The sequence below is a fragment of the Canis aureus genome, chromosome 14 (genome assembly GCF_053574225.1).
Source record: "Canis aureus isolate CA01 chromosome 14, VMU_Caureus_v.1.0, whole genome shotgun sequence".
Lineage (NCBI taxonomy): Eukaryota > Metazoa > Chordata > Mammalia > Carnivora > Canidae > Canis > Canis aureus.
Genome location: NC_135624.1, coordinates 8,254,710 through 8,280,993, shown reverse-complemented (window position 1 = coordinate 8,280,993; position 26,284 = coordinate 8,254,710). Strand labels below are relative to the sequence as shown.

Below are 26,284 nucleotides of genomic sequence, written 5' to 3'. Positions count from 1 at the left end.
TTTTCATTACAGCTCGTTTAAGTACTCATGTATATTTTTTCTAACCCTTTAACATTTTAACTTCTTGCATTTAAATTTTGTTAAATCTGAAATTAATTTTGATATACTATATAAGGCAGTGGTATGTTGGTAAATGTTTAACAACTATCCATCTGGGGCAGAAAAAGCCTTGATTTGTAATATTTGTCAATTCCCATAATGTAAAATACTCCCACATAGCTAATTCAAGCTACAAATGTCAATGACTATGAAGAGAAGAGATATGCACAACTGGCTCCAGTTCCAGCACACCATTGGAAAAACAATTATTAACCATACTAAAGTTAAAATGTAAAGTAGAAGAACTCCAAGGGAAAGTCACAAACATAAACTGAAAATGAGAAGACAAAAGATGCTTTAAGATGTCAAAAACTCTTATATCACAAAGAAAAAGAAAACTCAGAGTAATAATAATGAAGAATCTCAACATCCAAAATAAAAGGACAACAACAAAAGAGGAGATAAAGTTACAACAATCTTTCTAAAGAAGAAAAAAGGTAGAATAAAAGTAATATAAAAAATAATTTGTATAATCAATAGAGCACAGATGTATAAAAATGATAGTACAAAATTGTCTTAGGAAGAGATGATCACAAGGTATGCAGCAAAAAGTTATAGGAAAAAGTGTAATAGAAATGTGTTACACAGTTAATAAATAAAATTATTATGTTACTTTAAAAACTGAATTGCTATAGTGTATATAATTTTAAATTCTAATACCAATGAATTGTTATATAAATATTTCCTTAAGTAAAAACACTGCACATAATTATAAATCTAAGTAAATTGTCTATATTGAAATTGTATTTTACATGCTGAAATAACATTTTACCAGTTTTATAATTCTTCATAGATACTTTGTACCATGTTAAATACTTTTCGTTAAAATATTTAGGATGATGACATTCACATTCATATTGATTTACCCACATATGCAAATTAATGCTAATACAACATATCCAAAACCTAAATCTCACACACATGAATAGTAGTAAGGAAATATTTCCATTGTAGTCTTCTTACTTTATGTCACTCTACTGTTTAGGTGTTTTGTGTTTTTTTTTTTTTTTAAAGATTTTATTTTTAAGTAATCTCTACACACAATGGGGAGTTCAAACTTAAACCCTTGATATCAAGAGTTGCATGCTCCACTGACTGAGCCAGCCAGGTGTCCCTACTGTTTTTGTTTTTTAATGGTAACTCTGAATCGTGGAACTTCATTCTTGGCAACATTATTCCCACATGTAACAGTGTGTCTTCAATAAAACTGTACCTTCAATAAAATTGAGTATATGTCCTATATTGATATTACAATATATATAATTGCTTTCTTTTTTATGAACACTAATATAAAAGTATAATTTCATGTCTTTTTTACATCTTGAATGATTTAGATGTGTTTTAATGACAGGTTTAACTTATCTAAGTTTACTAACTTTTTTAATTTTTTTTCTCTTTTATTTATTATTTATGATAGTCACACAGAGAGAGAGAGAGAGAAAGAGAGAGAGGCAGAGACATAGGCAGAGGGAGAAGCAGGCTCCACGCACCGGGAGCCCGACGTGGGATTCGATCCCGGGTCTCCAGGATCGCGCCCTGGGCCAAAGGCAGGCGCCAAACCGCTGCGCCACCCAGGGATCCCTACTAACTTTTTTTAATTTAAAAGATGTTATTTGAGGATTTTCTGCAAAGCACACTATTGTTAAGTGGATCCCCAAAGTGCTTTTTTTTTTTTTAATTTTATTTATTTATTCATGAGAGATCAGAGAGAGAGAGAGGCAGAGACATAGGCAGAGGGAGAAGCAGGCTCCATGCAGGAAGCCTGATGTAGGACTCGATCCCAGGACTATGGGATCAGCTGTGAGGCAAAGGCAGATGCTCAACAACTGAGCCACCCAGGCGTTCCCCAAAGTGGTTTTTTGAAAATCTCATACATTACTACATAAATTTTAAAGTCAGATGGGAGTCCCATATGATTTTCCTTTTGTCACTGTCTAATATGCCCTTGGGAAAAGGACATAAGGTGAAATAATCAGTACCACACCAAGAAGTGTAAGGTTTAATTCAGCAGTGCAGATTTTCACTGCCAGAATTTAAAACAAGACATTTTAATAAATTTGAGATTAATAGTCAAAAGTTTATACTATTTCTTAAAACAATAAGAATAGCATCACTATAATTTAGAATAAAAGACATTAACTAAACTTTTCAAACTGTAGGTGTTTCTCTACAGATCTTAAGTACATAATATTTTAAAAAGAAATAAGAGAATAAATATGAGTGTTTTCTTTCAAAAGTATATAGTTCCTTTGTTCTTAAATTTAGTTTCTATTCATTATTAAAAATTCATGATTTATAATAAGGTTTTAAATTGGAAAATATATATAATGTTTCAAGCTATTAAAGCTTGTATTTTTATTACAAAGATTTTAATAATAAATATTAAAAATATGTCCCAAATATATATATGTCCGCATATATATTTATATATAATACATATATATAACATAACTTACATATAGCATATATATGATTTTTTTAATGTACAAATTTTGGCACAAACTGTGATGTTGAAAATTGTTGAAAGAGATTTTTTATGAGGAGTTTTGGGGAATTATTTACTAATTAAGACTAAGACGTTTAATTGGAGACCATCATGGTCACTGCCCAATAAGAACTTATAATCTAAACACAAGCAAATAAGAACTTACAATCTAAATGCAAGCAAAGACATTTCCTTCTTAATATTTTTTCCAATGCCGTTCATTATCCCTAATATTTAACTTTCTCCAATTCCAAAATACATGAGATTTCATTTATAAGCAAGGTAAGTATTTGTTTATATGGCATAATGAAAGGAAACTACTCCCCTTAAAACATTTTTTCCCCAGTTGCAACACATCAAGGGGAAGGAATACATCACGTTAAGACATTAGTATGCTATTTCTTTTAGATTTCTACCCTCAAATTATATTTAAAAATTATAAATCTCATAATCCGTAGCCTGGCACTCAATGCTTTCTATGTATAAGTTTCATCTTATTTAGATTTTATGTCTTTATCCTAGCATCTTAACAATTTACTTTTCTCACCTCCATTTACTGAAGTCTTACTAATTATTCTTTTAAGCCCTATATAAATCTCATAATCCGTAGCCTGGCACTCAATGCTTTCTATGTATAAGTTTCATCTTATTTAGATTTTATGTCTTTATCCTAGCATCTTAACAATTTACTTTTCTCACCTCCATTTACTGAAATCTTACTAATTATTCTTTTAAGCTCTAGCCCAAATGTTCATCAACAACTTGCATTATTCTCTAATATTTCTACATAAGCTTACAATTTTAATTTTACCACTGTTCTTTCTATGTATAATAAAAATTATACAAATTCCAAGATTATAGCATGATCATGTACTGAGATGTAAATTTTGCTTTATTATCCTTATATTTCCCCTTATACATTTTAAAGAGGTGGTGAGCTTTTTAGTGTTTCTTTTAATTAGGGAAATTTATGTTGTGGGTTGAAAAGCAAAGTGACATATAGTAATTTACTTTCAATACTCTAGGCTTATTAATGAGATTTTGCTAGAGGAGAGAAATGAGAGAGGAATGTAGAGAGGGCAGAGAAAGGAGGAAGGCATCGCTAAAGATCAATATTTCTCAGAATTAGTATGGAGACAATGGTTAGAGAGCTTTGTGAATAACTGGGAAGCAGGCTCTAGAACCTCCCTCCCCAAAGTCGAGTGATATTTTAGGATTCTAGGATGGCAGCTCCACGATCCACTGGATGCTAAGCACCAAAGAACCAGCATTAGTAAAAACTGCTATGCAAAGATCTAGCTTTAAGTAACCATTGTGTACTGGGACAAATCAGTAAAGCTTCTTAAGGACTAAAAATTAATAAGTCTTTTCTGAATATTTTCATTTTTTAGGGCTTTCTGGAACCTCCATTAAGAGGTAGAAGTAGGTAAGGAGAAGGAATAAAGATCGATATTTGGGAAAAAGATACCTAAGTAAGATTAAAGATTTAAATATAATTTTTGAAAAAAATGTGTATTTTACATGCAAGTTTGTGAAAAAGAGTTTTACTTGCTACCTAAACATAATGTATCTTTGGATCAATCACAAGCAGCATAACAAGTAACTAAATATTTGTTGATGTAAATAAAATAATATGAATTTCAAAAGACAACAAGAAGAAAAAAGGACAAATAAAAATAAGTAATATTGTGTAAGATATTAAGCAAAATTTATAAGAAATTACATTAAATGTGAATGTATGAATTACTCCAATAAAAAATAAATCTTGTCATAATGGATTTAAGAAGATGAACTTTACATTGTTTTCAAAAGACAAACCTTGAAAATATAAGGACACAAAGAAGAGGAAAGTACAAAGATTTAGACAGAAATACCACACACACAAAAATAACCAAAGAAAAGCAGCTGCAGCATTATTAACATCAAGCAAAGAGGGTCTTAAGGAAAAAAATGCGTAGATATAAAGAGACATATTATGTAATGATAAAATTATCAGTCTATTTGAAAAAGCCTAACAATTTAGTTTGTATACACCCAATAACATAACTTTAAAATCCATAAAGCAAATAGTGATAAAATTAAAAAGAGAAAGTCCACAATCATAAATGGAAATGTTAACATCTCTCAATAACTGACGGAATATTCAAACTAAGAAAAAGAAAAGCAAATCTAGAAGATTTGAACAGCAAAACTAATAAACCTGATTAACTTATAGAACATGTGCAGAAATGTGACAAAATAAACATTCTTTTCAAAACACTTGCCAAAATTGGTTGCATGAAGAATCACAAAGAAAATTAATAATTTTAAAAATTCCAAATGATTCCAAGTATATACTCAGACAAGAGAGATAATATGCCAGACTCAGTAAAAAATAAAATAAGCAAATAAATAAAAATCCCTAGGATTTGGAAACTTAAAATACACTCCTAAATAATTGACAGGTAAATGAAAGTACCCCAATAAAAACTATGTAAGTATTTTCTGAAGAAATGAGGAGAAAAAAAAAAAACACACATCTAAAGAAAGTAAAAGAAAGGAATAATAAGAACAAAAATTAGTGAAAAGAAAAACAAATACAACCTATAAAGTAAACAAAACAGTTTTTTTGTTTGAAAGACTAATATAATTGATAGGTCATTAGAAAGTCTGACCAAGAAAAACAAGAAAAAGAAGGAGCAAATTACCAATATTAAGGAATAAAGAGGGCATCATTAAACAACCAATAGACATTAACTAGATGACAAGATATTATTATGAATAATTTTATGCAAATAATTTTTTAAATAGGAGAAATGTACAAATTCCAAGAAAAATCCAACTTAACAAAGATGGCACAAAGCACAAATTTTGAATAGTCCTAAATTTAGCCGATAAATTAAGGTTATGATTTAAAACCTTGACACTAAGAAATTGCCAACCTTAATGACTTAAATGATGAATACTAAACATTTAAAGAATAAATAACACCAATAATGCAGAAATTCGTTAAAACAATAGAAAATAAGGGTATACATTCAAACACTTTTTATTTGGTCAACACAAACTGAAATAAAAATTTGACAGAGATTATAACAAGAAAGGGAAATAAGACATCTAACAGAAAAAGAAGGAACATTTCTGAATATTTTTATGGAACCAGTATAGCATTGATAGCAAAAACTAATAAAAGACAATCTTTTTTTCTCTGAATATAGGTGCAAAAATTCTACACACAGAATCAGCAAATTGAAACCAGGGATAGATTAAATGAGAATGTATCATGAGCTACCTGAATTCATCACAGGAGTACTAGATGAACATTTGAAAATCAAAGAATTATACCACATTAATAGAATAAAAGAGAACTATCATATGGTTATATCCATATATGCAGAAAAAAATGATACAATTCAATAACCATTCAGGATTAAAAACTTTTATCAAACTAGGAATAAACTAGGACTTTCTGAATCTCAGTAGAGTGTAAAAATCTTATAGCAAATATCAACTATAATTGAGAAATATTTCAAGCTTTTCTCAAGGAATGGGGACCAAACATGGATGGCAACTTCTACTCAACAGTATCACTTCATTCAGCACTTTATGATAAGACTCTGCCAAAGCATTAAGTAAGAAAAAAGAAAACAAGGTATAAAAATTTGAAAGAAAGAAATTGTCATTATTCACAAGTAACATAATAGTGCACATCAAAATTCAAAATAATGTATGGGAATGTTTTTGAATACTAATAAACAACTTATACTCCTGAATATCAACATTAATTTAAATCAAGTATTTAGTTACAGATATAGTAAAGGTATAAGACTTCTACATTGAAATCTATTAAAATATTATCTATAGATATAGCAGATTCATGGAGTGGAGTTCTCCTCACTCCCTGGAGAGACTTCAGTTCTCCCCAAAATGATCAATGTAATTTGAATAAAAATTCCATAAAGGTATTCATAAAAAATCATTTGATACTCTGTTTGTTAGGTACAAAAAATTAAGAATATTAACAATGATCTTATAAAATAATAAAAGTGGGTTAGTTATACTACCAGACATTACAATTTATTATAGAACTACAGTATAAGACACTTTGGTAATAAGAATAATAAAGTTGGCTAATTGATAGGAATGACTTCAAAAAGTTAACCACATGCATGTGGCTTTTTAAGTAAATGTACTGGATCAAGTGGACATCCAAAGGTTTAAGAATGAATTTTGATCCCTATCTCACACAATATACAAAACTCAATTCCAAATGAGTTGTAGATTTAACAAGCAGAGTAAAGCACTATTCTAGAAGAAAATATGTATCATTATGACCTTGAAGAAGATAAAGATATTTTTATACAGATCACACCAAAAAAACACTAATACTAAAGAAAAAAATTGAAAACTAAAATACATTAACATTAAAAATTTCTGTTGATCAAAAGATCCCATTAGAGAGTGGAAAGGCAAGTCATAAAGTACATTTGCAATACATTTATGTTATAAAGAATTCAAATCCATAATTAAAAGAAAAGCACTCATAAAACAATAAGAAAAGACAGAACTCAAATGAAAAATGGACTTAAAATTTCACTAGGCTCTTCATAAAAGTGGATATCTAAATGGTCTATTAACCTATGAAAAGGTTATTAGAGAAATGCATATTAAAAGCCACAATGAGGTAACACTGAACATCCACCTGAATGGGTAAGTTAAAATGAAAATACCGAAAATAAGTAATTATGTAGAGACATTCAAACCCTCATCACTACTGTAGGAAGTGCAAGTTGGTATTTTTTACTGTAGGAGGTTGGTACTTTTTACTGTAGGAAGTAAAATGGATACAGTTGAGAAACTTCAATAATATCTATTTCAGTAGAATTTATGCATAGCCTATTGCCCATCTATTCTACTCTCAGATATATTCAAAGCAAAAGTGAACACATATGATTACAAAAAGGCATGTATGAAAAAGTTCATAGCAGCACTATTAGGAGTGGCCAAAATCTAAAAGCAAACTATTAATTAACTGTAAAGTGCATAAATTCTTATATATTAATAGAAAGGAATTGTGTATAGCAATGAAAATAAGTTAACTGCAATTATTTGCAACAATATTGGTAAATCTCACAAACAGTAAAAAAAAAGCCACATGTGAAAGAGTAATATATTTTGTAATTCCAATTCTATAAAATTCATATGGGTGTGTAAGTATTCCATTTACATGAAATTAAAAATAAGAAAACAATTTTATACTATTTGACCTCAGGTTCATTATCTTGGCAGGGGCCATACTTACTAAAAGAGAGAAAGAGGGTGGCTAGTGATGTTCTATTCCTGATGTGGGTGCTACTTACATAGTGTCATTACTTTGTGAAAATTCACTTGGGGTATATTTATCATTTATACACATTTATGTATAGATGCTATTCTTCAGTAAAAAGTTTACTAAAAATGTAGAGTTCTGCTTCTGGGAATGACAAAGTAACTTATATTCAACTAACCCTTCTGCCAGTAATAATTACAAATTCTGAACAAATATTTTAATAAAAAAGTTTAAAGACACCAGAGAACAAATAAATGCAAGCAGAAATTGGTGCTATGACCCTTGAAATAAGAAAAACACATATTGAAATAGCTTTTCTCCTAAGGGCCTTCCAATTAGGTGCCCTGCAGAGGAACTACAGCTCAAGAAAAAACATTCATTCTTACAAAGCTGAAGAGCCAGAGGTCAGAATTCAGAGTTGTCATAGCAGCTAGAATTGTAAGGAAAATCCTGAAAAAGAGGGAGCCAGTGAAGGGGAGACCCAAACTTTATACACAATAGCCTCCTAAATCCCTCCCTAAATTGTAAACTGCAGAGGGAAAAACAAGAAGAAAGCCATAGCTAAAAAGCTAAAAGAGATGGAAGGAGATTTCAGCAACTTCTTGATCCACAGGACACAGAGTCGAGTTTAAGTCCAATTATGTCAGAGGATTTTGGCAATACCTTGGACTTTGCCTGGAAAGTTTATACCTCAGGAATGAAAACCACAAACCAGATTAAGCACTATGCCTTAAACCTATGGAAGAACCAAAATAGAATTGCCTTGACATATCCTCCATAAGTTTTAGGTGATCTTTCAAAAATTTCACTGTCTGCCAAAATAAAACCCAACATTCTTCCAAATCCAGAGTCTCTAACATGTATGAAACACTATGTTCAGTATACAATAAAAATTAGTATATATATATAAAACACATAGAGAATGTGATCCAGAATCAAAGGAAAACCTAGAAATATAAGTAGATCCACAGAAGTCTAAGATATTGGAGTTAGCAGACTTTAAAATAAATATTATAAATAAAAGAGAATTCACAGCATTACATATGTATATGTACATAGTACATTACATGTGCATGTGTATATATGTATAATCCTAAAGGTTTTTCATATGTTTACATATGTGTATATATGTGATCCTATAAATTATTTGATATATTTACACCCATACAAATCATATACATATATAATATTATACACACAGAGATATAATAAAAGAAGGGGAATTTCAGGAAGGATATAGGAAGTCCTAAGAAACTCACATGTAAATTCTAAAATGAAAAATACAACATTTTGCTAAAACAAATTATAGTATTGTTTTCAAGGAAACAGGACACTGTAGAAGAAAATACCAGTCAACTTGAAGACAGGTGAGTAAAAATAATCAAAACTAAGAGAGAAAAAAAAGAATAAAAAATAAATAGAGACTCAATAACTTGTAGAATAATGTTAAGAGGTCTTTATACACATCCTGCAGTCCAAGAAAGAGATAAGTAAGAGAATGGAGTAGAAAATTAGAATATTGGCCAAAAATCCTCCCAAATAGTTGAAATATTAAGAAACTTTAATGATGAAATTACATCTCTTTTACCTTACACCTCAAAACCATCATCATTATGGTTTTGTCCCAATGATTTATTTCCATTCACATTTCTAAAGACTTGTGGTTATAAGACTGTATAAAAATATAGTAGACATGATATTATCTATTTTAAAAAGTGGAAGGGTAATAATGTTGCATTTTACTAAATAAAGAGCTAATATTTGAGAACAAAGAGATGAATCTGCTTGAAATGGGACTAGGAACAGAATAAAGGATCAAAAAAGAAAACTGTTTTTCATCATCTTTATACTTCAAATTGTGATGAGAATGGTTAATAAGATACCAAGTAACCAACAATTTTGTAATTTGTAAATTACTTCTGCCATGTTAAAAAGGAAAATACTTCACTTAAGACACTATGCAAGTGACAGTAAAGAATATACAAATGACAGTAAATATATAAAAATAAAACTAAAACATCAAAATACACCTTCAAAAACAATCTCTTTATGTGTCAGGACAGTAATGAATAGTTTCTCACCAATGAATCAAAATAAAATTATGTGACTACATGAGACATTTTACCATCTAAAAAAACAATCTCACTTCTCTATTGATATCATTTGAACATATAGCTCCAATCTTGTTTACACCTTTTTAAAAAGGCTTAATCGATCACTCTTTGAAATATGCACTGTCTCATTATTTGGTAATATCTAAATGACATCTGGGATAAGAGTGTGTGTGAAAGGAGCCTGACGTTAAAAATTGTAGAAAATATTAGTTCCATATTAAAATTTTAATTTAATAACTTATGAGAATTTATATTATGGGAGCACCTGGGTGGCTCAGTGGTTGACTGTCTGCCTTTGCCTTGGGTCATGATCCCAGAGTCCTGGGAGCAAGTCCCACATCAGACTCCCTACAAGAAGCCTGCTTATCCCTCTGCCTGTGTCTCTGCCTCTCTTTCTCCATGTCTCTCATGAATGGAAAAATTAAAATCTTTAAAAAAAAAGAATTTATTTTATGAGAATTATTTTATGAAAATTTAATTTTCCATAACCTAATTTCTTTCAGACATGAGTTATGAGCATGTGGCCCTTTCTGTAAGTGTTTTAAAACATAAAACATACAGAAATACCTGTATAAGAAGAAACAATGTATTTCAAATACTTTCACTAATTCCTTTATTAGGGAAACCATTTAAAGCTTATAATCAAAGTTGCCTGGACTTCTTTCTCAAAAAGATTTTAAAAAAATATTTAAGCTAGCCACAAGATATATGAAATAATCATTATTTTAAAAATATATCCTTAAAATTAAAAATTACTAATGGCCATGGAAATACAGTCCTTTTTTGAAATTTTGAATCTAAAATTTAAAATAGGAAATCATGAGCAGAGAAAACAGAATTCCAACAGTACCATTAAATATCCATGCATATTCAATAAGCTCATAGCCTCAGCTCACAACATCAGAGACTGTATTACTAACATATTCTATTATGTGGATGTAGAAAATAATGAGGGATTATTATACATTTTTGATAATTGTCCATGCATATGTTCCATCAAATATGTTAATGATCATATCTTTGATAATATAAGATGTATTTATAAATAAATGCAATATTTACCCTATCCATGAAAAAAAAAACCTCTGAAGGTCATTCTTATGAGTGAATTTTTAAAATAATTAATGTTTATTTATCCATACCTTAATTTGAATTTGAACTTGCTATCAATGAACAATATATCCTCAGCCACTAGTAATGTCTTTAACTTTCTATTTCTTTACTTTTTTAAAAATATTTTATTTATTTATTTGAGAGACAGAGTACAAGCAGGGGGAGTAGCAGAGGGAGAGGGAGAAGCAAGCTCCCCACTAAGCAGGAAGCCCAAAGTGGGGCTTGATCCCAGGACCTTGGGATCATGACATGAGCTGAAGGTAGATGCTTAACCAACTAAGCTACCCAGGCACTCCAACTTTCTATTTCTTAGTGTTATTTCCTAATCTTCATTTTGTTTATGCATATGTACATGTTTTTACTTATTTCAGTCCTACACATTGATAATAAATTATGATTATGATAAATTTTAGGTGTAAAACACCAATTTTTGCCATATGTTCAAATATTAAAAACTTATTTTATTAGAAGTTGGTAAGTCAAAAAAAAAAAAAAAGAAGTTGGTAAGTCATGACAATACTGAATGGTACAACATGAAACCATATTACCCATGAATGAATTTAATACTATTAGTGATTAAATAGCAGAGGAATCATCTGGGGAATGGTTAAATATTGAAAGCTACAAATTCGATTAAATCAAATTAATTGCATGAAAATCTATGATACATGTAGCTAACTAGGAAGAATTCTATTCTCATTGTTCATTATATACACTATTCTTAATTTGCTGAGGAGGAAAAAAGTCATGAAAATTATTGGTAGATTTAAGAGTTTAGATATTAGAAGTCATCAATATTAGTTATTGTAATAGCAACTGGAGTATTAGCATTAGTAGTCTATAAACTTAAACTATAAGAATGATTACAAACTGATTTATATTAGTAAAATTCATGTAATAACCTATGATCCTACATTGTGATTTAAGAGACTGTACTTAGTCTATTACAGTGACCGGAAAGAACAGACACTAAAATGAGTCCACATAAAATTCATAGTAGTGTAATTTTTACAACAAAAGATGTTGCGATGGAAATTGCAAATAAGTGTTTACTTATTTGCAATAAGTGGGTAAGTGTCTACTCTGTGGAGAGCCTGAAAAAAGTGAATGCTGTAAAACTAGTGTTCAAATAATATCACCCCTGTATAAGAGACTGGATAGTAGAAATAAAATTCTAGTAATCAGAGACATTATTTTAAAAAGGAGTAAAGGTACTTCACAAAAAAATGTTGCTAAGCCTGGAAAATGCTGACTCCATGAAGATAAAATTATCCATGAACACCACACAAAGCAGCAAGCAGACACATCCCCTTTTAATAATAGTCATCAAGAAAACAAATTAGATTTGTAGGGACAACAAGCCAATAATGCCGCTTTTTAGTCTAGAAAACATTTCCTGGTTTCTTTGAAGATTCACTGAATTGATCAAATTCTATTTGATATTTTGGACTGTGCATTAATTCAGGGTAAAATATAAACACTGATGATAATAACAACAAGAATAATCACATCAACTTATATTTCTGAGAATATTTAACTTTTGTAACCACACTTTAATTTAGGTATTATTTCCATTTTCTAAATGAGGAAAGTGAATCATAGAGAGAGAATCTAGCTGAAGTCATATGGCTCTTAAGTGAGAGAATCAAACTTTAAACCCAGGTTTGTTTGAGTAATGCTCATGGTTGTAGTTTCAACCACTATACTGTCCTTGCCACCCTACAAATTTATAGAATACTTGGCATAATGAAGATGGAAATCATAATTTCAGATATGTATAGCTACATGACCAAATTTTACTATTTCTTCTATTCATTCCTATATAAGTTTCCAATAGCTAAAATTAAAACATAATTACTTCATTTGGGATCATACTGTGATAAATGAATGCTATAAGTATAACCTCACTTATGTGTAACAATTTAAAACCATCAATAGCTATGAAAATACTAATAGATGCCTGTTAATATCCAAAATGGGATCTTCGAATTCTATGTCATATATATCATTCAAGATAATTCAATAAAGGTATGATAAATCTCACTGAAAACTTACTTTGCAACCTCCTTGTTGGGCTCTCTCCATGGAGTTGTCGTCGTGGCATATATGGAGAAGGGTGGGGAAGTGGTAATGAAGAAACATCATGGGTTTGAAGTTTGTACCAATGTGGCTCATCATCTAATAATGCTGTTTCTAATTCAATTAAAATCTATAAAGCCAAGAGACAAAAGAACATTATATATCTACTATATAGAAACTCTCTTAAATAGTCTCATAACTTTTATAAAAATGATAATTATAATAATAATGCTGTTAGGTCAAAAGCAATGTTATGTTACAAAATTGCCCACATGCTTGACGATAATTAGAGCTAAATATGCATAACTTCTTGCCGACTTAATAGTTTTAAATATCTACTTTTTTTTATAGACCTTTGAAGACACACTTATTGTTAAATTTGCCATTACATAAAAACACTACAAAAAAGAAAATAAAAGAACTACAGGCCAATATCTCTGATAAAAAAAGATGCAAAAATTCTCAACAAAATATTAGCAAACCAAATCCAGAAATACATCAAAAAATCATTCGCCACAATCAAGTGGTGCAGGGTAGTTCTATATACACAAACCAAACAGGGTGATATATCATATCAATAAGAGAAAGAATAAAAACCATATGATCATTTCAGTAGATGCTGAAAGAGTATTTGACAAAGTACAACATTCATGCATGATAAAAACAAAGTAGGTTTAGAGGGAGCATACCTCAATATAGTAAAGGCTATTTATATGATAAACCCACAGCTAACATCATATTCTGAAAACTGAGAACTTTTCCACTGAGATCAGAAAAAAGACAAAGATGTCCACTCTGACCACTTTTATTCAACATAATACTAAGAAGTCCTAGCCACAGCAGTCAGTCAAGGAAAAAATAAAAGGCATCCAAATTAGTAAGGAAGAAGCAAAATTTTCAGTATTCACAGATGACATGATATTATATATAAAGAATCCTAAGGACTACCAAAGAACTAGAACTGATAAATTCAATAAGGTCATAGGATACAAACCCAAAATACAAAAATCTGTTACATTTCTACACATCAATAATGAAGTAGCAGAAAGAGAAATTAAGAAAACAATCCTATTTACAATGGCATAAAAAAATAAAAATATACCTAGGAATAAACTTAACCAAGGAGGTAAAGGACCTGAATTCTGAAAATTGTAAAACTGATGAAAAAGAAACTGAAGACAACACAAACAAATGGAAGATATTCCATGCTCGTGCACTGGAAGAACAAATATTATTAAAACATCGTTATTACCCAAAAAATCTACAGATTTAATGCAATCCTATCAAAATACCAACAACATTTTTCATAGAACTAGAATAATCTAGTTCATAAAATTTGTATGGAACCACAGAAGACTCCAAATAGCCAAAACAATCTTGAAGAAGAAAAACAAAACTGGAGATATCACAATCCCAGATTTCAAAATACAGTAATCAAAACAGTGTGGTGTGGGCACAAAAATAGATACATAGATCAATGGAACTGAATGAAAAGTCTGTTAATTTAATCAACCCATGATTTTTATGGTCAATTAATGTTCAACAAAGGAGTCAAGAACACGTAATGGCAAAAATATAAAAAATATAGTCTCTTCAACAAATGGTTTTGGAAGAACTAAACATCTACATACAAGGAATGACACTGATCCACTTTCTTACACTGTACACAAAAATAAACTCAAAATGGATTAAAGACCTAAATGAGACCTGAAACCATAAAAATCATAGAGGAGAGCACAGCAGTAATTTCTCTGGCATTGGCTATAGCAACATTTTTCTAAATATGTCTCCTAAGGCAAGGGAAGCAAAAGCAAAAATAAATACTGGGGCTACATTTAAATAGAAAATTTTTTCACAACAAAGGAAATCAGCAAAACAACAAGGCAACTGACTGACAGAAGAAGATATTTGTAAATGATATATACAGCAAGGGACTAATATCAAAAATAAAGAACATATATATAATGAAATAGTACAATTTAAAAAATGGACAGAAGACATGAACACACATTTTTCCAAAGAAGACATACAGATAGCCAACAAACACATAAAAAGATGCTCAAATTCACTCATTATCAGGAAATGCAAATTTGCCATTAAAGAATACTGCTTATTACTACAAGTCTGTAATAACTAATATGTGTATACCATTTGTTAATTTAAAAGCCATTTCTAGGGCAGCCCAGGTGGCTCAGCGGTTTACCGCAGCCTCGGCCCAGGACGTGATCCTGGAGACCTGGATTCGAGTCCCACGTCGGGCTCCCTGCATGGAGCCTGCTTCTCCCTCTGCCTTTGTCTCTGCCTTTCTCTCTGTCTCTCTGTCTCTCTCTCTGTCTCTCATGAGTAAATAAATACAATATTTAAATAATTAAAAGCCATTTATATTTACATTTCTTAATTTAACCTTTACAAAAACCCTTAAATGGGGAGTCAAAACCAAATTGGAACTATCTACTGTATGTTAAGAACCATATGCTATCTTAATTCTCAGACAAAAAAACTAGATTGGTCTTATTCAACTTTTACAGATAGGATACCACGGCTAACAAGGGTTAAAAGAACTTGTCTAAGCTCATACTAGCTGGTAAGTGAAAAAGGTGTAATTATGACTCTGTCTTATTTAAAACTGTGTTCAACATATCATGCCACTAAGAATTCAAAACAAGAAAGAAGATAAAGAATAGATTTTTAATATGAACCATATCATAATATGGATTTTACAGTATGAACATTTAATAAATTTACAAAGGAAATCAATCTATAGAAATAAATGACTCCTCTTATTTCTTTTAAGGGTCCCATGCAAAGATGAAAGTGTTTGTGATTATGTGTACGAAAACTGCTGCATAATGATAAATCATTATTTAGCTCTGGGAGGTAGAGAAGTAAAACCACAAAGTTATTTCATTCTTCCTAAATTCTCCCTAGTCCCTGCAAAATTACAGGCACAGTGTTCCAAATGTTTTCATACACACACACTGAATCCTCATAAGAGCCCTGAGCTGCATACTACTATTATTTCCATTTGGTTGAAGAGGAAGCCTGATCACAAATAGTTAAAATAACTTGCTTGAGGACACAAGGGTAGAAAGCAGTAGTTCTGGGATGCAGACCCAAGGCAGCTGGCACCAGTCTGTGCCTAACAACCATGTTCCCCTTCATCCAACTCATTTACTAATGTTTGTTCTCCATTGAATATTCAGTTCAATATTTCTATGAATTGTTGTTTTTCCCACAAGGTTGATAATTAACTTACTCAGGCAAACCAACCACACTGAAGAAGGCTAAGCAGGTAACTTACTGTGTTAATAGCAGGAGACCTGCCTCTCATCTTGCCCCTCTTCAGTACATTCTCTGCATTATACCTGGAAACATTTTTCTCAAGTACAAATGCAGTCAAGCCCGTCTCTTTAAAATCTATCATTTCCTCTCATTATCCACAAGATAACATTCAAACTTCTTTAACATGATATATTGAAGGATGTGATCAGGTCAGTGTCAGATTAACCCTCAAGGCTCAGTTCTTACCACTTCCCCTTCCAATTTCAGTGAATTGTTCAAGACCCCCTCAACTCTAGTATCTTGTCATACCCTCTGCAGGAATTTCTCTCCCCTGGACTTTGCTAAATTTCACTTTCTCTGGGGAGCTTTCTGTGGACCACTTCCACTTATCTGCACAGCAAGTATTCCTATTACAACAGCATCTGCCACACTATGTTACAGCTGTCTAGACATCTGTCTGTATCCCCAAGGGATTATAAATTCCTTGAAGGAAATAATATGCCTTATTCACCTTTGAAGCCTCAGCCCTTAGCACACTGTAGATACATTACAGGGTTTAAAAAATAATCCAGAAATAAATGGTTGACCTACGAGTGGTAGAATAGGTTCACTAAACTAAAATGATACACACAAACAATTAAACACAGCAATACATTTGTGAAGCACAAACCAACCTTTTAGCATTCAACACTAAGATGTCTACAGTAGGAATAAACATCTAAAAATTGTTACAGATTCTTTAGATACTATTTTTTTATGGCATCAATGTTTTGTCTTAAAGCAGTTGCTAAATTCATTTCATGAAAGAAACGGTTTACTTTTTCAGATATTCAAAATATCAGATTTTGCTGATAATCACAAAGAAATGTGTTTAAGAGGACATGGATAGTCTAAGCTTGAAAATAATTCCAGGTACCTCTCCTAAGAATTCACTTTCTTCCTCTCGAACTCGAGCTTGATCCCAGAGCGTAATCTCTAGCATCCGTTCTCTAAATTCTCTTCGGTGGACAGGGGAATAAATGAATGTTTGGTTCCATTTGGGTTCCAATGTTTTCTTTACTGTTTTAGTTCTTCTCTTGTTTTTATCACTATAAAAAAATAGGAATACAGGATAAACCTTTAAGTTTTGCCCTAAAAACTATTCATTTAAAATTTTCAGGAAGTGAAGTTTTGCCACAAAAGTGTCATATGTTATAAATATTATAATCATTTAAATTCTTACTAAAATTTATAAGTATATATCATTTTTTAAAAGCAATATTTCAGTAAATCTGAACTCCTTCCATAATTAAAAATTTCATCTTTCTCAAAATCTAAAATCAGAAATATTAATTCTACATTTTTAAAACCATTTTGCCCTATTGAAATCCTTCAAAATGGCAATGAACCAAGAATGTTACATAAAAAAAAAAAAAGAATGTTACATATACTACTCAAACTACAGAAATGTAACTGCACAAAAAGTCCAAAAAATTGTGATGGTCACAACTTTATATCCATTTAGTTCAGCTGAACACTTATAATTACATTTATCAATTTACTATCTTATATAAAGAAATATGTACTTGCCCACTTGACAGTTATCAGATATATAAAAGCACTGTAAAATTATTTTTTTTTAATTTTTTTAGAGAGGGAGAGAGAGGGAAGCGGGCTCCACACAAGGCTCCATCTCACAACCCTGAGATCATGACCTGAGCTGAAATCAAGAATTTTCTGCTTAACTGAGCCATCCAGGTGTCCCTGTAGCTTTAATTTTTTGAGGAACATCCATCCTGTTTTCCATCGTGGCTGCACAAGTTTACATTCCCACCAATGGTATACAAGGTTCCTAAGAGTCTGACGCTTGACCCACTGAGCCACTCAAGTACCCCTGTAAAATTATTTCTATGTGAGGTAGCTTCTATGATGTGAGCTGGAAATGCAAGCTGGCCATCCCCAATAGATGGGGCTTCTAGCTCAGAGGCTTCTGTACTTTTTTGACTGCATATCTCTATCAAATATAAGTTTCTGACAATGTATCCCATTATACGTATTTATATTTATGAAATATGTACATGCATTACTATCCTGTTGTACTATATATTGTGTACTATATATTGTGTCAATTCATGAATACGCAAAAATAGAAATTAATATAGATTGGACTTAACTCACCAAAGGCACATATGTTTCCAGAACTCATATATTGAATATGGAAGCAAGACACTTTAAAACAATGTATCTTTACTAATTTCTATGTTCTCATTAGGAAAATAACCTAGGAAATCCACGTAGGAAATTTTACGCTATTCCATTTTATGGAAAAGTGCTATTATAAATAAAAATAACTAAATAATAGAAATAATAACAAGGACTATGACTTATTATTCCTGCCATCTCCTCTCTTCATCTAAAATTTTCACAAACATTTATAAAGCACCTACTCATATTTCACACATTAAAGAATGAATTATGAGACCCTGTTAAAAGAGAAAGTCTTCTCCTTTAAAGGCAGGAAAAAACCATTTAGTGGGAACCTTACTTTATAATTCCATAATGGTTTATACTGCAGTCTGAAAGGGAAGAGAAAAATAAACCTTGATTTCCTCTTGAGTGAAAAAAGTTCTCAGATAAAGACATTTCAGAAGGGATTTCTATAATGGGTGGGAGGGAGAGTAGATAATCACTGAAATTCCTCGTACTCCCACCATATACAATTAACATTTAATAAGGCAATTTAGTGTGTATTGAAGCACCAATCCATGCAAAGAACCATGAAAAATTAGCTTCAGCAAGTTAAAAAAAAAAAAAAAGCAACTGAGGCTTTCTTCTAGAAGTATAACAAAAGCCTTCAAAATAAGATCAGATTAAAAAGGTGGGGGGGGGCAGCTCAATCGGTTAGAGGATACCATTCTTGACCTCGGGGTTGTGAGTTTAAACCCCACATTGGGTGATTACTTAAAAACAAAATCTTTGAAACAAAGAAACCAACAAAATAAGATCATGTTGTATAAGTCAATCACTGAAAAGTTGCTAAGAGTATTTAAAAACTAAGATCAATGAGCATACTATCGAGACTTTTTTTTTAGATCTCAGCCAACCAACAATAAAATAAATCATTGATCTCTAACAACACCATTAACCTGTTATGAATGAAAACTATTTTTTTAAATAAAATCAGGGGGATCCCTGGGTGGCTCAGTGGTTTAGCGCCTGCCTTTGGCCTAGGGGGTGATCCTGGAGTCCCAGGATTGAGTCCCACATCAGGCTCCCTGCGTGGAGCCTGCTTCTCCCTCTGCCTCCCTCCCTCTCTCTCTCTCTCTCTCTCTCTGTGTGTGTCTCTCATGAATAAATAAAATCTTTAAAATAAAATAAAATCCAATCTAAAGCCTTTTGTATGTATTTTCAGGCTACTAGTATTTTTAATTTACTTAAGTAACTGCTTGCAAAGACTTGATGTGTTTACTCCAAAGAAAGAAATGTATTTTGACTGATAACCAACGTTACTTCAAGATATAAAAGAGTGTAAAGCACATTCAGCAATTTTTTAGAGGACATAGTTCATTACTTAGAAAATAATGTTTTGAATGGATTAACTAACATAGAGACATTCCTGTCTAAATCTCTTCAATGCAGTCTCACTGTCCCTCCAGGAATTCTTATCATAAAAAGGTTTAATTATTTTTTACATTCATCTTATCAGATAGTTTTTCTCCTGGACAAACTGTCAGGAAAAGTGAAATAATTCCTATAAAAAGCGTAAATAGCCCTTTATTCTTGTCTAAAAACTTGTATCAACAGAAAAAAAATGTGATGATAATGTAGCTGTTTCTGAGTTAACCAAAGAATTCTTTTATCTTTTAAGATAAAACCCTGCCGTGCCTGGGTGGCTCAAGTCCCTTAAGCAGTTAAGTGTCTGTCTTCAGTTCAGGTCATGAATCCGAGCCTGGGATGGAGCCCTGTATCTGGCTCCCTACTCAACAAAGGAGCCTGCTTCTCCCTCTCCCTCTGCCCCTGCTCCCATGACTCACTCACTCTCTGAAGGAAGGAAGGAAGGAAGGAAGGAAGGAAGGAAGGAAGGAAAGAAAGAAAGAAAGAAAGAAAGAAAGAAAGAAAGAAAGAAAGAAAGAAAAGGAAGAAAGAGAAAAGAAAGAAAGAAAGAAAGAAAGAAAGAAAGAAAGAAAGAAAGAAAGAAAGAAAAGAAAGAAAGAAGAAAGAAAGAAAGAAAGAAAGAAAGAAAGAAAGAAAGAAGAAAGAAAAAGAGAAAGAAAGAAAGAAAGAAGAAAGAAAGAAAGAAAGAAAGAAAGAAAGAAAGAAAGAAAGAAAGAAAGAAAGAACCCTGACACAACTTAATGACTCAATAAATCGACAAACTTGCTTAAATATTCCTCAAATTCCTGATAATTGACAAGGAAACAGAAGAGGAATAATTTGAGAATGAAATATTTAAGTGTTTACCACATTCTTTGGTGTTAGGAAAAGATAAACATTACATTGAAAATATAAAGGAGTGGTGAAAGTGACCTTCTTTTTCATTTTAGATCTATCTGCTCAAAAAGGGGAGAGGGTACGTAAAATAAAATAAAACTAAACAGAAATAGTCAATCAAATAATAAATTCCGTAATTAGAAAGATTTTATCATCTTCAAAAGTATTTTCTTCAAAGGTTGAGTAAGTAGAAACTTAGGTTATATGTACATATAAAAGCACGATGGGAAGGCAGGTTTTTATGGTGGTGTTCTAAGAATGCTTGGACTAGCAAACCACGTATGCTCAAAGAAGCCAGGTGATGTGGCCTCCAGGATGGCAGATAAGTGCGGCTGTGAAATCTGTTAACCAACTCAAGTTTAAGCTAGATTTAAAAGCCCAGTTACAGGATGCCTGGCTGGCTCAGTGATTGTCTGCCTTTGGCTCAGGTCCTGATTCCTGGATCCTGGGATCAAGTCCTGCATCGGGCTCCCCGCAGGAGAGCTTCTCCCTCTACCTGTGTCTCTGTGTCTTTCATGAATGAATGAATAAATAAATAAATCTTTAATAAAATAAATAAATAAATAAAAGCCCCATTATGAATATCCTCTTCTTCCCTTGCTTCAAAGTATATCCCTATTCTAAAGACAGCCTAAGTTGTGAGAAAACAACTTTCTTCAAGCAAATTCTATGAGATAAAATTATATGGCAAACAGTTTCTAAAAACTTTAGATGTTATGGCACCTTAACATATTTTCTGAGCAATTTTCTTCACAAATTTAACTTCAAAATGTATCAAATAAAATGTAAGGCCTTCCTTTCTTTTATCCTTTTCTTTGAGAGATTGTTCTTCAGATGATAGTTAGGCACTCAAATCTGATGACCTTCAACTGAACTAAGTAAATGATGCTCCTGAAGTATGTAAACATGTTGAAGATCACATCTGTGCCTAGCCACTTCCAGCCTGAGAAAAAATGGCCAGACCTTGAGAATACTCTGTCCTGGAAGCCAGGGATGCAGGATAGCTGGGAAAAAGGTAATTGGTGCCATTAATTCTTCTTTTTTCATGATGTTTATTCAATAATCTCTTTTATTTTTTATGTTCCTGATTTTAAAAGTGATTAGATAATTTTCTCCAACCCAATTCTTCTGTTTCAAGTAGGGTAGAAAAATATCATTTATGATAACTAGTATGGACACAAACCAATGATGCTTGAAGAAGCTGATTCTAGGTAGTCCCAGTGGTAAAGTTTCCTTGCTGACATGGGGTAGTGAAATATAAAACATACTCATTGATTTTATGGAATATAAAGAAATGATATTTTAGTATAAGGAGGTAAGAGTTGTAAAGGAATATGAGTACCCTTTAGTATCATTTCCAGCTTTTTGATTCTGTAGATTTTATTAAAAATGCATTTGATTTTAAAAAGTATAATTTTTAATGATTTTGATAAATGAAAATATACATCATTTAAGAATCCATACAATCTAAAATAAATATTCAATAGTCATCTATATTATAACATTTGTTATAAGTTTAAAAACAATCTTTAAGCATTTACTGTCACTATTTTGAAGACTAATATGAATCATAGGAATAATATGAATCATGAAAAATATGAATCATTATGCTCATGTTAAACTTCATAAATATCTGACTTGCATGATATATAAAAATAAATGAAACAGAATTGAAACACCCACTGTTATTAACATTTCTTATTAATTTTCAAGAACATTTATTTTTGTTTCACATCCCTACCTTCTGTCTGGAAGAAAGTAAATTTTAACATAAGGATTCCTTGGCCTCCCATCTTCCCTGGAAGGGAGATCCTTTGCTCCCAAAATTGTAACTATTAATTGATGACCAACCTTGTCAAACCATAGTTTTATCTGAAAAGCAAAAATATTCATTTATCAGCTCAAACTTTTACTACTATAACATTATGTTCACCTTCCCAATCTTCACCCAACTCTCACACTAATATGAGCACAGAATGTAAGTTTTACTTAGTAAATTGCAGATAGTTAAAAGGATATGCTATAATAACTTCAATGAATAGAGGAAATAATTCAGATAGTTCGGGTTGATTGATAAATCACTTGAGCATTTTGTTATCCTAACTGGACTGCTTATTAACATGCACATAATAATTACTCTGCCATAACTAAGAGCTTTATATACAATGACTGCTCTGTGTCTATCTTTATGCAGGAACCACTGTGGTTCATTTTAGTTCCCCTAAAATAGTGAGTTCAGAATAATTGCTCAAATGAACTGAATAGATACCTTATTTATATGGCATTCATAAGGAATTTTTAAGCCAAAGTTTCAAAAGACAAAACATTTCATTTGAAGAGACATTTCAAAGAATATAAGCAAGGTGGAATTACTAGTAGCTTCAGTCGGGAGACTCCTTAAGTTTGTATGTAAAGCCATAATAAATTCATCTTTATAGATTTTTCTTACACAGACATAAGGTCTCTTTTTCATTGGTGAAGAAAGTGTATCACATCCTAAGAATAATAGGGTATATTTTATCATTCGAGATGAGAAAATGTGAGTAATTTCCCTATGACATAATTAGAGATTAGAACTTCACATCCAGCTGCTAAATTCATATGATTTGACAGTTACCACCTCCCACACACATAGCTCACACTCCCACACCTAGCTCGCTGATCCTACCATGTCAGGATGGTTCTACCCCACATTTGGTTCAGAATTCAGCATATCTTTGACCACTATCTTGATATTCAATCTAAAAATCTGAAATTTGGGAATAGAATTAATATGCATATTTTATGGTTTATATATAACTTTGTGGTTTATAGACTTTTTAATGGTTTCATTTTTCCTTTAATTTGGATGTACTATATTTACAGCAGTTTAGTAAGTTTAAATATACATCTCATGTCAGCCCTTCCTTCTCCTCATGAAGTAGACAGTCAGGTCTGGGCCAGGCTCTGATATACATAAATACATACATATCATACATGCACATATACATAAATCATATAAAATATATATATATGTATGTACATATGATACACTAGTGTAGTTCCAATTCTAGCATAGTTTTGTTGTGTCCTTCACTTCATATTTTAGAGAGTGAGAGGCTGAGCAAGACTTTTGAGTCAGGAGAGGAAGACTGGTTGGTAGTCCAAAAGAGTATATAAAATTATTTGTCATGCTTTTCAGTCAAATGGAATTAGCCTTCTTAGTAACTGCAAGAAATATTTAATTTTTTAAAATTAGAAGCATTACTCTTTATGTTGTACTAAGTCCTTATATTTAATGCACACATTATCTTGCTGCTGTGTAATGAAGTTTTCCTAACACAGCTGCTAAGTATAGTCTCTAGACAAATGTTTCTTAAACTATGGTCCACTAACCTCTTTATATCAGTGTTATCTGACTTATTTGTGAAAAAGTTACAAATTCTTGTGGCCCACCTCTCACCTACTGAATCAGAATGGGGCCCAGGAACTCGCATTTTAATAAATCCTCCTGGTGATTCTCACAGGCATTAAAGTTTGAGAACTACTGCCTTAGACTAGGGGATCAACAACCTGAAAAAAAAAATACTCTAACATGCAAATAAAAAAAGAAGGTCAAATATTTCCTTGTGTTATAGTATGAGAACATAGACACAGATGAGGATAGGTGGAAAAAAGAGACTATTCTTCCGGCACAAGACATAGGGGAAAACAACATAACAAAAGTAAGAAATACAAAAGTGTCTCATATAAGATGAAACAGAGATGTTGTCAGAGAGCATCATACTTCCCCTAAAATGTGTCACAAACCACATTAATTTCTGATATTCTCTATTTTCTACAGCAATAAAAAAGCTATGGCTTTATTTTTCCATGATATTAAAAATCCTTTTCTGAGGATCATGACATGAATATTAAGCACTTGAAGGAGGAAAAGATTCTGAAAGGCTAAAAAAGTTTTTTTTTTCTGATAAACTTTACATTAGAAACTAAGAAACAATAATAATTATTAAAAGACTAAGCTCATAATTATTGGAGAAAACCTCTGATCTCTGTACATTTTTTCTTTTTGAGGGATGAGACTAAGCACTTGCCATCTTCATAGGTAATATTTTTGCTTCCCTAAAATCATTAGAAACATTTGAGATACATGACTTCAGATGTGTCATAGGAGTATTCTTTTTAGATTTTCTTATGCCATAGAAAACCAAAAATATCATTTGTTAATAATATTCATTTTTCATACAAACAGATATTAGGCATATGGTCTTCATTATTTTCACAATTATACCTTACAGTTTATTAAATCATACTTTCCAAATATATAAATGTCAAAATAATATAGATAATAGGCATTTTTTAATTTTACTGATTTTTTAATCAAAATTACAACTTTTAATAAACTGTCTTAAACTAGGGCATTTGATCCAGAGCCCTAATTTTCATTTTATATTACAAGACTTACATTGAAGTTTTTAATAGATATCCAGTTTACATGATCAAAATAGAATTATCTTACTAGCTAGATTATCATGTTCCTAAATTTCTTATCTGTGCTTTTCAAATGAATGGTTAAAATAAATGTTGATTTCTCCAAAATATAACAAATGTATCTCCACTATCCTAGATATGACACACTTCTTATTTTAGCTAAGTTTCATTAATAAAAATCTTGGCCTCACTTTGTTTTAATATAACAATCATTCTAGCTTTACCATGTACCCATTCTTAAATTTCCTGAGGAGAACTGAACAGCACAAGTAAATATTTAACTCTAAATAGCATTAACTAACACAACTGTAATTTTTAAAATTTAAACTAAATTATCATTATTTAAAACCAACAACAAAAATCATGCAGCAAAACAAGGAAAGCATACTACTACTTAAAAAAAAAAAACTATATTGTCATTACTTTATCATATAAGGGTTTCCTAATGAAAAGAGGCAAACAACTTGTACCAAGCATTACAGTAAAATGAAAGGACATTTCAATTACAAAATGTAAACAACATCAACCCAACACATTTTATTTAGACCATTATTTTGTTCTTTTAAAGTAATACACTTTCCAAAGTTGAACCTTATATATAATATGCATAAAATTCATATTTTAGATAAGGTACAAATTTATTTGCCAATCTCCTCAAGGAGTTGTTGCTTGGAAAATGCAAGAGAATGTAAATGTTAAGCGATATAATGAATGATTTAAAGAGACAGCAACCTTAGTGTAATAAAGGAAAATTAGCAATAGTATAAAATCAGCTATTTTTGTCAATATTATATGTATGTACAGTCTGAAGCCTATGAGATTTAGTATTCAGTTTATCATATCAAATCACTAACAAAGATTGTC

At 31.2% G+C, this 26,284-nt stretch overlaps 1 protein-coding gene and 1 long non-coding RNA gene across 49 annotated transcripts in view; one reads left to right on the top strand and one right to left on the bottom strand.

The window, feature by feature from the left end:
• The window catches only part of RIMS2 (regulating synaptic membrane exocytosis 2), a 580,692-nt gene that overhangs the window by 256,858 nt on the left and 297,550 nt on the right, over positions 1-26,284 (bottom strand). For all 48 annotated transcript variants that reach the window (XM_077846871.1, XM_077846876.1, XM_077846877.1 and 45 more), the window contains 3 exons: positions 22,692-22,822; positions 17,397-17,568; positions 13,175-13,328 (listed from right to left, as the gene is read on the bottom strand). In XM_077846871.1, the coding sequence (XP_077702997.1) occupies positions 13,175-13,328; positions 17,397-17,568; positions 22,692-22,822 (457 nt within the window). The remainder of the gene's footprint in view (positions 1-13,174; positions 13,329-17,396; positions 17,569-22,691; positions 22,823-26,284) is intronic.
• Positions 1-26,284, top strand: part of LOC144283144 (uncharacterized) — a 93,607-nt gene that overhangs the window by 31,603 nt on the left and 35,720 nt on the right. The window lies entirely within an intron of this gene.